Source organism: Engystomops pustulosus, chromosome 2 (genome assembly GCF_040894005.1).
Source record: "Engystomops pustulosus chromosome 2, aEngPut4.maternal, whole genome shotgun sequence".
Lineage (NCBI taxonomy): Eukaryota > Metazoa > Chordata > Amphibia > Anura > Leptodactylidae > Engystomops > Engystomops pustulosus.
Genome location: NC_092412.1, coordinates 29,954,791 through 29,967,753, shown reverse-complemented (window position 1 = coordinate 29,967,753; position 12,963 = coordinate 29,954,791). Strand labels below are relative to the sequence as shown.

The window sequence follows — 12,963 nt, the reverse complement described above, 5'->3', positions numbered from 1 at the left end:
TCAGGGCGCACATGAAGAGAAAAGATGTGCCGGGGTGTGGTGCCATGGCTGATGACGCCCTATATACAGCTGACACCCGCTGTGTATGGAGAGGGCTCAGTCTGTGAGTGCTCTGCATACACCACCACAACGTTATAGTATGTCCTGGTGCTCGAAGGGGTTAAACAGCTGAAGCTCGGTTGCAAAAAACCAAAACGCTCAGCAATGCATCACTGGAAGGACCCATCAACCATGTAATTAATGGATGTGAGTGTCCAGTTTTAGCCCCAATCTTCAGGGCGCGCTCACACGTTGCGCTTTCGTCGCGTTCATAACGCGACGCTAGCGCACAGGGGGCGGAGTTTGGGGCGATCGCATATGCGTTTCAAGAGAAACGCATGCGATCGGGTTATCAATCGCATGCGTTTCCCGGGAAGCGCATATGCGATCGGCCCGAGCCCCGCCCACTGTGCGCTAGCGTCGCGCTATGAACGCGACGAAAGCGCAACGTGTGAATGCGCCCTCAAGCTTCTCATAGAGGGTGGTGGCACAAGTGGCTTTTTGGGCCGTTTTTAAGCAGTCCGTTAAAAAAAAAAAAAAAGCACGTATTTTTGAAAACGCATCTGTTTTTTCCGTTATTCCCAATTATCATAATTATAATGGGTGGAAAACGGAAAAAAAACTGATGCTTTTTCAAACGCATGCATTTTTTAACGGACTGCTTAAAAACTGCCTGAAAATGGGTTCAAGACGCCACGTGTGCCACCACCCTCAGGCATTGGATTGAAGCCCGATCCAGCTGAAACTGCTGGTACACCTCATCTGTAAAATTATCAAACTCGAGCATGGAAGATTAGTGCACACTCCTCCGCCTGCGGTGTCTTTCCAAAACCTCATTTTCCATGGCCACATACACTAGTGGCAATATGCCTATGTTCCTATAATAAAGAATTTTGAAGTTTACTCTTCTTTACGGGTCAAACTTTTGCTTCATTTTGACTTACAACTAAAAATCATGTCTTTCCAATATCACAACCACAGATGAAAAACTCTGTCCACCATCTTGTATTTTCTGGGTCTTTTTGAAATAGGAATTTTTTTTTTAAATAAATCTAAAAAATGTTAACTGTAAAGTCTGTCTTACCTTTGCCACAGCTTGGCTCTTGATTGTTTGTCGCCTTCTCACAAATTCTCTCTGCACTCTCCACTCCAGTATTATAATGTAAATGATCTTGATGTTGATTTCTGCAACTTTGGTCAAAATTAGATATGCAGCACCAAAAATCTTATTGACGGTTATTAACCTTTTTACAAAGGAGAATAGATTTTGAACGCTCGTTCCACAAAATCCACTTTCGAAATGTCCCAACTCTCTCCAACGTTTTGTTCGCTTGTCATCTTCTTAATAAAGTTTGGTTCGATTTGTATCGCGTTGTACTTATTAGGTTGATGCCACACATGGCGTTTTGGGTCAGTTTTTAAGCATGCATTTAAAAACATATGTGTTTTTAAAATGCATAAGTTTTTTACCGTTTACCATGCGCTTGGCTGCTTTGAACAGGTTTTTAAACCGGTCCAAAAACGGGGCGTGTGGCATCACACAAAGGCCGGCGCCACACGTGGCGCTTTGTCTGCGCTTGCCTCGGCCCGGGCCTCGGACGGGCCTCGGCCCGATCGCATCGGCGTTAACCTCTTCTTAAAACATGGCGGTGCATGGGCGACGCCATGTTACCTTCGATCGTCGCTCCCCCAAACGTCATCGGGGGGCGGCGATCGGTTGCTATGACAGCCTCGGGTCTTCGTCACACCCGAGGCTGAATGGTTTCAGGAGATTCTAAGAAATTGTGAAAAAAAAAATTAATAAAATATTAAAAATTCAAGTCACCCCCCTTTCCTTAGAACTGATATAAAATATAATAAACAGTATAAATCACAAACACATTAGGTATCGCCGCGTCCCAAAATGCCCAATCTATCAAAATATAAAACCGGTTACGGCCGGCGGTGACCTCCGAGACGGGAAATGGCGCCCAAATGTCCGAAATGCGACTTTTACACCTTTTTACATGACATAAAAAATGTAATGAAAAGTGATCAAAAATGTCGCACAGACCTCAAAATGGTAGCATTGAAAACGTCGCCTCATTTCGCAAAAAATGACCCCTCACACATCTCCGTGCACCAAAGTATGAAAAAGTTATTAGCGTCAGAAGATGGCAAAATTTTTTTTTTCTTTTTTGTACACATTCGTTTAATTTTTGAAAATGTATTAAAACACAATATAAATTTGGTATCACCGCGATCGCACAGAACCAAAGAATAAAGTAGGCGTGTTATTTGGAGCGAAGAGTGAAAGTCGTAAAAACTGAGCCCACAATTTTTTTTCAGCTTCGCAGTACACGGCATGTTAAAATAAATAACATTACGGGAAAGTAAAATTTGTTACGCACAAAATAAGCCCTCACACAGCTCTGTACACGGAAAAATGAAAAAGTTATGGATTTTTGAAGTTGGAGAGCGAGAAATGAGCCGAAAAACCCTGCGTCCTTAAGGGGTTAAAGAGAATTTACATTATTTGGGCAGTGTATTGCATCCCTACTCACATCCCCGCCGAGCACTTACGTCATTCATCAGGAGGGAGGAGCATCGTGGAGCGCATGTACAGGCTGAAATATCCCTTTAACTGGCCTCTGAGTCCCCAAAAACCCTGGTGCACCGAGCTTAGTAAATGTGCCCCAGTGTCTTGTTAGCAGATAAATCTCCGTCCCAGTCTCAGGTCTTTATATGGAGACTTGATTACACACAGGCGGATCATATTTATCATCATCAGGCATTTAGGACGACATTGGATCATTCAGAGATCAGAGACTGAACTTCTGGAGGGAGTTTACTGCACTGAAAGTAAAGGGGCCAAATAATATTGCACGCCCCATTTTTCAGTTTATTATTTTTTGCAAAAATTTAAAATATCTATTAAATTTTGTTTCACTTCACAATTGTGTCCCACTTGTTGTTGATTCTTTACCAAAAAAAGGTACAATTTTATATCTTTATGTTTGACGCCTGAAATGTGGCAAAAGGTAGAAAAATTCAAGGGGGTTGAATACTTTTGCAGGGCCCTGTATTCATTTCTATGGGACTGTCACAATGAATTAAAACAGGAAGCGTACACCTCTACCGGATATGGAGGGAAGGGGCTCCCTGTTTTTTTATGATTGTCGTGGGCACAAAAAATAAAGACAATAAAGTGCAAATAACAAAACTTTAATAAAAAATAGTTCTGTAGAAAACGTGTAACAAGTCGTTCCAAAAAACCATCCTATAAACGCAGCTCCTAAATGTCAAAAGGTAAACTCAGTGTGGGAGACAGACAAGGTACATGGTCCTGTATACGTCACCACGTCTGTCAGCTCAGGTCCGTCCTGTCATCTGCATAAAACATGTACTTATAGGTAATACAAGGTGTTGGAGAGCTCAATCCTGGGCTCGTGGTGGATGCTCTGCCCTACAAGGAAGGTGAGCTTATGGGCGTACTGGCACGGAGCGGGCACCCGGATCACACCCTGTGAGGAGGAGACAAATACAAGAGACAACATATCCAATCACATGACTAATATCAGGGAGAATCTATACCACATGATCTGTACACAGAATCTGCACAATGAACAAGTCACCAGATTTTGCCCCATCAAGTACGGTATGAAATGTCCTTTCTAAAATTCCCTCTTTAATGTGAAATCTCACCCATTTATCATCAATCTCCCTCAAAGTCATGTGAAAATGAGCAAAGAAGAGTCATATTTTGCCTGAGATGAGAGAAGTTTAGAGGCTGCGGGGGGAGTCTCATTTCAGATGCTCCTATATTCGGTTCTGTAGCACCTAGTCACATGCTGCTGGTGTCATATTGAAGATAAGAATCTCATACATCAGATCCCCCAGGGATTATGGCTCTGTGATTGACAGAACTATAGAAAGAGGCAACTAAAGACATAAGGGCAGATTTATCTCATGCGCCTTTATTGGTTGTATTTTAGTGACTTTTTGAGTGCATTGGGGGTATTTGCACAATTTTTTGGACCTTTTTCCAGCAGTTCGCCGTGTAGAAGTTTCCTGGTTTGTGCCTAATTTGTCTTTGTATTTTTCCTTCTTCTAGATGTTTGCGCCTTATTTAACCCCTTAACGACCAGACCTTTTTTTTTTTGCTTTTTTCATTTCTATTTTTCACTCCCCACCTTCAAAAATCAATAACTTTTTTATTTTTCCATGTAAAGAGCTCTTTGACGGCTTGTTATCTGCGCTAATAACTTTTTCAGTGTACGAATACTTTCACTATTTTTCAGACTACCTAGGGTACTTTAACCCTAGGTTGTCTGATCGATCCTATCATATACTGCCATACTACAGTATGGCAGTATATGGGGATTTTCCTCCTCATTCATTACAATGTTCTTCATGGGGAGCGACGATGCACGTCAAAATGGCGGCGCTTAGGAAAGGCAATGGTGTGATGTATGCAACAAAATTGCGCCTTTTTTAAATTTGCACAATAAGGCTCAAAATAACTTGCATTTGACAAAGAGCCAAAACGACAAAGACCAATGAGGGGCAAAAAAACTCATAAAGGGAAGGAGAAGGAGGAAATAAGATAAATGACCCCCATAGTTTGGGATATAAGCTGCAGATAACGATCCTGTTCCAATGTATTTTTTATGCCTGTATAACTGTTTCTGTAGCTCATAAACCAAAGTCCTGTAGAAACTGAAAAATTTGATTCTTATCTTTAATATGACCCCCAGCAACGTGTTTCTAGATGCTTATTTTATTGGGTAAAATCTGGCAAGTCAAGAGTAGAAAATGACAATGTGATCGGGATCTACCCTATACATCCATGGCCGCACTTTATCACTTGTTCCTCATGACGTCTCCAGTCTTGTGGACTGATGTCCGGTGTGACTAATGGCGTCCTGGCTGTCTGTTAGGTGACAGATGAGGTTTCGGTGAGGACCGCAGTAGTCTGATATCTTTGGGTTATGTCAGAGTAAGTGATTGTCACAATTTAGCTCTTTCACTTCATGGATGTTTCCTTAGAGATCACCAGCTAACGGGCAGTCAGGTTATAAGGCAAGGATAAGAGTATCCTCAATGCACATGTATATATCCACCAGCAGAGGTCGCCAGAGCCCAGATATTGCCCATCTCCCTGTATACAGCTGCATAATCCCGTATAAATCCCCCACGTAGTGATATCTGCATAATACAATCCCTCACCCGCTTGGGAAAATCTGTGCAGAATTAACAAACGCAGAAAAGCGGATACAGAAAATCTCTCTATCTTGTCTGAAACACAATAAATCCTACGCAAATTGGGACCATCCCCCCTACAACATCTAATATATAAGTGATGAGATGCCAGGGGTGGTCACTACTCACCGGCCAGTTATAGTACAGGTGGCACAGCTTATAGGTGAGGCGCTGCAGGTGGTCCGGCCTCAGGCAGTTGCTGTCGTACAATACGTTGTAGTAGGTGGGATTCACCGATCCCTGCCGAGCGTTCTGACTGATCAGGAAGAAGTCATACCTGTGGGAATCACACATATTGTATCAGTGGTAGAATTGTTAAGGGATAGAGGCACACAGTATAGTAGTAGTAGTATTATGGCCGAGGCATGCATACTCTACGTGTAGTAGTATTGTTATAGTAGCAGCACAAGTAGTAGTACTTGTATGATATGAATGGGGTTCTGGTTGGAGAGTTACTTGCCATTCAGGTCTTGTAGCTTCGCTGTCGATGATGGTCCCCAGCGGTGGGTTCTGTAATCCCCGATGAGATTCACAGAAGAACCTGGTGGTACATCGCTTCCTCACCACAACCAGTGTCACCTTGGGGCTGAGACAGAATAAGTGTCACTCACACCATTCATGTACATGGGGACAAATATGTTGAAGAAGTTGTGCAAGATTAGAAAACCCAGAACTGTGATCTTCTGGAAACAGCGCCACAACATTATACAGGTTGTGTCTGGTTCTGCAATTTTCCCACTTATTTGATGTAGTGGCAGATAGTGGCGAAGATCTAACAAGTCCCTACTTAAAGGGGTATTTTTTTTTACAAGTTATCCCCTATTTTTTACAAGTTATCCCCTATGCATAGGATTTATGTTGCTGATCCCACCGCTGGTACCGCAAGGATCAAGAAAACAGGGGTCCGCTGTACCCTATATAAATGAAGCGACAGGTGAAGCATGTGCGCTGCAGCTCCATTCACTGTCTGTGGCCCTGATACAAGTAGCAGAGAACTGTAATCTCCATCAGTGCCATAGAGATGAAGATATCTCAGAAAAGACATCACAGCACAGATAAAATGGGGTCTATAAGAGAGTACGGAGAGGACTTGCGTGCAGTATTATGCAGCAAAGGACCTGTCGCTTACACCAATGATCAGCGCTGGCACCAATCCTGAGTGTTAACCGTTTAAAGGGGTTGTCCAGCGACAAAAAATTAACCCCCTACCCATAGGATAGGGGGTAAAATGCAGATCGGTAATTGGATCATGAGGACAGGGGTCTGTTGTGCCCCTGTTGCACCCTAATAGAATCAGTGGTACTGCCGCGATGTGCACTGCCGCGTACAATGTATCCCTGTTGTTGTGATCAGTGGGGGTGCTATAACTGAGACCCCCACCGATCAGAAAGTCAGCCCCAATCCTCTGGATAGATCTGACTTGTTTTCACTGAACAGCCCCTTTAAATGCCCATGGCATTGGCACGTGGGCACCACCATCTTACCAGCGAGAGAGGACCTATGTCCTATGTAGTGCAGTGCGGTTACTGACAGCCTTTCTATTAAGCCGCACCTCTGGCATGGCATAATAGAAAGCTGCTACAGGCAGAAGACCCCAGGCTGCCTGTGACTTTATCGGCACCCTGTGATTGCTGCTGTGGGGTACCGATGGGTGACAAAGGGAGTACGAACCCTTTGCACCCACTGAGACACCATGGTCCATGTTAAACACTTGGGATCTGAGCTTTTCCAATCCGAAGTGTTAGTGCTGAGCCCCGTCAGAAGCAGGACAAGATGTCCTGCAAACATCTTCTGATGCGGTACCATAGAAAGGCGTTGCATCCGATGTACCTAAAAAACTGTGGTTGTTAAGGGGTTAAAGGTTCATAATTGGATGGCGTAAGTAGTGCAAAATGCTGCCTGACCTGACTAGATATAACCATACAGAGAATATCTCTCCAGTAATGAAGGCGTCTCATAAGGACAATGAATTCTGATTCTTTAGAGAACATTGCAGAGATTTCATTAATGTCTAAGTGACTTTTAATGGGATTGGGAAACATAAAACGTAGTTGTCAATCTGTATAACATCCCCTGTGAGTGTGCGCTATCACCGCTGCCCTCATACCTGTATGTAGAGTGCGACTCTTTAAAGAAGCCGAGGAATTGAGGGATTTCATAATCCACCACCATCTGCAGCTGTCCGTCCCCGACTCCGTCCCGGTAGATGATGATACGACCGGGCAGGCTGTTGTTACACTTCTGCCACTTCTCAATAGCGCCTATTAAGAATATAAGGAATGACTCAAAAACCTGGCACCAGATTACACCCCACTAAACTAGAAGCCCCCTCAGGTAGCTTAAGAAATGCCCTTACTAGAATTTCCTCTTTTATGTGACATCTCATAAATTTACCTACAAAAAATCTCCTCCAAAGTCATGTGAAAATGAGCAGAGAAGATTTTTCCTGAGATGAGTCAAGTTTAGAGGCTGAAGTGTCATGTCAGAAACCCCTATATTCAGTTCTATGAAACCTAGAAACATGCTGCTGGTTTCATATTAAAGATAAGAGTCTCAACTTTTCGACCATGTCAGGATTGTGGTTATATCAGCTACAGAACCAAAGAAACAAGACACTGGGGCACATTTACTTACCCAGTCCAGCGATATCCTGCATGTGAGTTCACCTTCTTCTACCTGGTGCATGTAAGTGCATTATTTTTGTGAAAGTTAAATCCCGCGCTCAGTCCGAATCAGTCTGATCATCCAACGGCACGCCCCCTGATTTCTGTATGAAAGTCAGCGCAGCTGCGCCTCATTCCGATCACGTGCGACACAATCCCAGTGCAAACCTCTGTTAAATACCTGTCAAAGCTCCGCAAATCCCTAACGTGGCGAACAGTCCGATGAAAGTGTGTTCCGCGACCCTTAGTAAATAAGCCCCACTGCCTCTTAAAATGAATGCAGGTGAAGCAAGATGATACAACCTGAAATTGTGTGAGTGGGGTCATGGTCAGAAAAAGGACACAAGAGACACATATTCCTGTCCATGGGATAGAGGTCAAGTGATTTCAACGGTAATCTACCGTTGACATCCCCGGCTAACACCTGCGGTGGGAGTGGGCTCCGATCGCGGGCATTTAACCCGTTAAATACCGCGGTCAACACGACCGCGGCATTTAACATGCCTTCCGGGGGTCTTTACCCCACGATCAGATGATTGCTTGTTCATATCCCATGGTGGATCAAGTAAAAAATGTAAAAAAATATGTTTTTCAATAAAAAATAACTTTATAAATCACTAAAAATGCCCATAAGCCCCAAAACATATAAAGAGACATATAACGCTCAAAAAAGTCTAAATCATAACACAAACCCCACATATATAGTATCACCGCGTCCAGAGGTCGCATTAACGCCTCACCACGCGTCATAGACGCGTGATGAGGCGCCATTACCCCCCAAAATAATTGCCATGCGTAAAGATACGCTTGGCAATTATTCCGTGTAGCGCTCAAGCTGAGCGGCCCGGGGCGCACTGCATAGGAGGGGAATGGCAGTAGCGTGATCGCATCGTGCGCGGGACCACTCAGCAGGATGCAGCGATCTCTGGAATCTGGGGAGACATGTGAGCCGCGATGCTGCTGCTCCTTGTCCTGCTCCAATTCTCTCTGCCCGCAGCAGCGGCCAGCAGTTATGTGATCCCGGGTGAGTGTGATCCGCGGCCGGGGTACACTGCACTCTGTGAGTGTGTGCTGTGCCAGTGTGTGCTGTTCGAGTGTGTGCTGTGCGAGTGTGTGCTGTGCGAGTGTGTGCTGTGCTGCCAGTGTGTGCTGTGCCAGTGTGTGCTGTGCCAGTGTGTGCTGTGCTGCCAGTGTGTGCTGTGCTGCCAGTGTGTGCTGTGCCAGTGTGTGCTGTGCCAGTGTGTGCTGTGCCGTGCGTGAGTGTGTGCTGTGCCGTGCGTGACTGTGTGCTGTGCCAGTGCGTGAGTGTGTGCTGTGGCAGTGCGTGAGTGTGTGCCGCGCCAGTGCGTGAGTGTGTGCCGTGCCAGTGCGTGAGTGTGTGCCGTGCCAGTGTGGGCCGTGCCGTGCCAGTGTGGGCCGTGCCAGTGCATGCTGTGCGAGTGTGTGCTGTGTACTGTGCGCGCTGAGTGTGTGCAGTGAGCAGACAGATGATTTTTTTTTGGTATAAATAGCGTGTATTAACATTATAAACGGCTATGAGATATGTATATGTATTACCGAAATTTTCATACTCTTCATCGGCTAAAAATACTCCTCAAAAATAGTAAGAGGAGTATTATTACCCTTCGGGAAAAATGTTAGTGCGACCTCTGACCGCGTCCGTAACAATCCATAGAATAAAACTAAATAACTATTGAACCCATATGATGAACGCCGTAAAAAAAAACGTTAAAATCCCGCCCAAAATTATGATTTTTACCTATTATATCCAACTAAAAATGCAATAAAAAGTGATCAACAAAACATATGTACTCCAGAATGATACTGTTGCAAATAACAACATGTCCCGCAAAAAACAAGCCATCAACCAGCTCTGTAGCCAAAAATGTAACAATGCTATGCCACTTGGAAGACCGCGATGCAAAAATGATAGATTTTTCCCCACATTAGGGTTTTATTTGGCAAATTTTGTAAAACATAAGAAAAAATATTCATGTCTGGTATCCCCGTAATCGTATCGACCCATAGAATAAAGATAACATGATTATTAGTCTATACGGTGAACATGAAAAAAAAAAAAAGTAAAAAATCCAGTACAGAATTGATGCTTTTCTACTCATGACCTCAAAAAAAGTTCCTAAATTTTCAACAATAGGTGATACCAACCCCAAAATGGTAACACTGGAAAAAGCATCTCATCGCGCAAAAAAATGCCGTGACATGGCCCCAATAACGAAAAAGCGAAAATTTTATAGCCCTCAAAAGGGGGCAACCAGAAAACTAAAATCCTGGCAGCTGCAGGGTGCTCCTTCCCTTCTGCGCCTCGCTGTGCCCCCATAACACAAGTAACGGCCACGTGTGGGGGGTCGCTGCACTCAGGAGAAATTGTAGAACAAATTTTATGGTGAGTTTTCTCTTTTTATCTTTTGGAAATGTGTAAATTTTAGGGCTAAATGAACGTATAAGGGAACAATATGACCATTCTAAATTTCACCTCCATTTTAATTCAATTACTATGAAGATCTCAAGGGGTTAACAATCTTTGTAAATGCTGTTTCTGATAGTTTGAGGGGTGCAGATTTGAAAATCGGTTGGTTATATAGGGGGTTTTTTGATGCTAAATATGTAAAATTTAATTTCAAACAGTATTCATCCGCAAAATAGTCAATTCTGAAAATACGGAAAAGCGCTATTCGATTTGTAAGCCGCGTGACGTCAAAATAAATTATCCAAACATTTCAAAAATTATGAAAATGTAAAGTAGACAAATTGGAAATGTTATTCGGCAAGTTATTTAGGTGGTAAATCTATCTGCCTGAAAACACGGTGATTTTGAATTTCAAAAATGGCAAATTTTTCTAAAAATTCATCATTTTTTTCCTTTTTTTGTAAATAAACGCAAAACTTATCAGCCAAAATTTACCACTAAAATGAAGTACAACATGTGGGGAAAAAACAATCTCAGAATCGCTTTGATAAGTAAAAGTGTTCAAAAGTTATAACCATATAAAGAGACGCAGGTCAGAATCCAAAAAATTGGACTGAGCCTTAAGCTGTAAAATGGCTGCGTCCATCAAATCAAATGATCACTGGAGGGCATGCTAGAATTAATTGATGATCCAGGACTGAAAATGGTCCCGGTATTTACTGTTCATCTTCCTAAAGTTCATCAAACTCTGATTTTTCCAGCATTTTTATGCTATTATTTACAACCAGACGGCCTGAAAAGTAGGTTGTGTATGTCCATCTATGTTTCATCTGGTTTGGGGAAATTTAGGGGGCCTTAGGTGCAATTTTCCTGATAACCGGGGGTCACACACTTTCACTCTATTCTACTTTTATCATGCATAAGGCTACATATAGTTCCTATTTGGCTTGCTATGAAGTGACCTAATTGTGTGTCTTATCACAGAAAATTTGGTGATAATCTATATGCGGACAAACATTAATGGCAATGGTGACAATCTACATGCAGCACTATACATGTCACCCATGTGTCTGCAGAGCATTGCACCAGCTTATTTTCCATGTTCCTGCTGCCGATATTGTCCATTAAGGTTGGGATAAGATAATGTTCGGAGGACTTACAATCTTCATATAGAATAAATAGAGTCTTATCAGCACCCGTTCTCTATTAGGAGCCGGGATAGCGGAGTCCTTGTATTTTCCACTTCTTATCTTCATCCTCAGATAATAGCTGTCTGCCAGAGCTCATACAAGTCCAGCTACTTCTCATTAGATACCTGAGTGGTACTGAATGCTGCTATGAATGTATATCACTTGTGTCATCCTTGGCTTTGTAATGCCGGTAGCTGTGTGAGTACATAGGGATTGTCACTAAATAGGAGGATGAGATGTCACTTCACCTTCCTGATGACTATTCTTCACTGTCAGGGTCATATATATTCAGACATTGAGATCCGGGAGAAATACTTTACTATGATGTGATTCAGTCTTTTATATATGAGCCAGAAGCCATAGGTTCTCACTATATGTGTGTGTGTGTGGGGGTGGGGTGGTGGTGTTGGTTGGGGGGGAATGTTCGCAGCAACCATTTGTATGGTTGAAGATAGAAGCGATTTTTCACTATTAGCAGGTTGGATAAATCAGGACTCACAGGTTTTCTCTATGAGTGCATATTGGAAAAAAGGAATCATAGGCTTTCTCTATGTGTGGGTGAAGATAGGAGGACTCACAGGCATAAGTCAGAGGGGGGGGGGGGCAGGACACAGGCTTTCTCTATGTGTGGGTGGAGATAGCAGGACTCACAGGCTTTATCTATGTGTGGGTGGAGATAGCAGGACTCACAGGCTTTATCTATGTGTGGGTGGAGATAGCAGGACTCACAGGCTTTATCTATGTGTGGGTGGAGATAGCAGGACTCACAGGCTTTATCTATATGTGGGTGGAGATAGCAGGACTCACAGGCTTTATCTATGTGTGGGTGGAGATAGTAGGACTCACAGTCTTTATCTATGTGTGGGTGGAGATAGCAGGACTCACAGTCTTTATCTATGTGTGGGTGGAGATAGCAGGACACAGGCTTTCTCTATGTGTGGGTGGAGATAGCAGGACTCACAGGCTTTCTCCATGTGTGGGTGGAGATAGCAGGACTCAGTCTTTATCTATGTGTGGGTGGAGATAGCAGGACTCACAGGCTTTATCTATGTGTGGGTGGAGATAGCAGACTCACAGTCTTTATCTATGTGTGGGTGAAGATAGCAGGACTCACAGGTTTTATCTATGTGTGGGTAGAGATAGCAGGACTCATAGGCTTTATGTGTGAGTGTAGATAGCAGGACTCACAGGGTTGGTTTCACTATAAGTGATTGGGGGAGCAGGACTCACATGCTTTATGTATTAGTGGGTCAAAACAGCAGGACTAACAGGCTTTTTCTATAATTGCATAGGGGAAAAAGGACTCACAGGCTTTCTTAATGAGATTAAGGGAGCAACTAAGCCACCTCAACGTCAGCCAGAGGAGGTGGGCACGCTCCGGGTATGTGTCATTTTGAAAAAC

General features: G+C 43.5%; 2 protein-coding genes across 6 annotated transcripts in view; both read right to left on the bottom strand.

The window, feature by feature from the left end:
* Positions 1–2,718, bottom strand: part of AMOTL1 (angiomotin like 1) — an 84,632-nt gene extending 81,914 nt beyond the window's left edge. For 2 of the 3 annotated variants that reach the window (XM_072134146.1, XM_072134148.1), the window contains exon 1: positions 2,602–2,718. In XM_072134146.1, coding sequence (XP_071990247.1) covers positions 2,602–2,610 — 9 coding nt within the window. In that variant the 5' untranslated portion in view covers positions 2,611–2,718. Of the gene's footprint in view, positions 1–1,123; positions 1,231–2,601 lie in introns of all 3 variants that reach the window. The other variant, XM_072134150.1, reaches the window with a different exon arrangement.
* A 543-nt stretch (positions 2,719–3,261) lies between these two features.
* PIWIL4 (piwi like RNA-mediated gene silencing 4) overlaps positions 3,262–12,963 on the bottom strand; it is a 149,503-nt gene continuing 139,801 nt past the window's right edge. For all 3 annotated transcript variants that reach the window (XM_072134143.1, XM_072134145.1, XM_072134144.1), the window contains exons 18-21: positions 7,388–7,541; positions 5,741–5,866; positions 5,410–5,557; positions 3,262–3,542 (exon numbers count right to left, since the gene is read on the bottom strand). In XM_072134143.1, the coding sequence (XP_071990244.1) occupies positions 3,426–3,542; positions 5,410–5,557; positions 5,741–5,866; positions 7,388–7,541 (545 nt within the window). In that variant the 3' untranslated portion in view covers positions 3,262–3,425. The remainder of the gene's footprint in view (positions 3,543–5,409; positions 5,558–5,740; positions 5,867–7,387; positions 7,542–12,963) is intronic.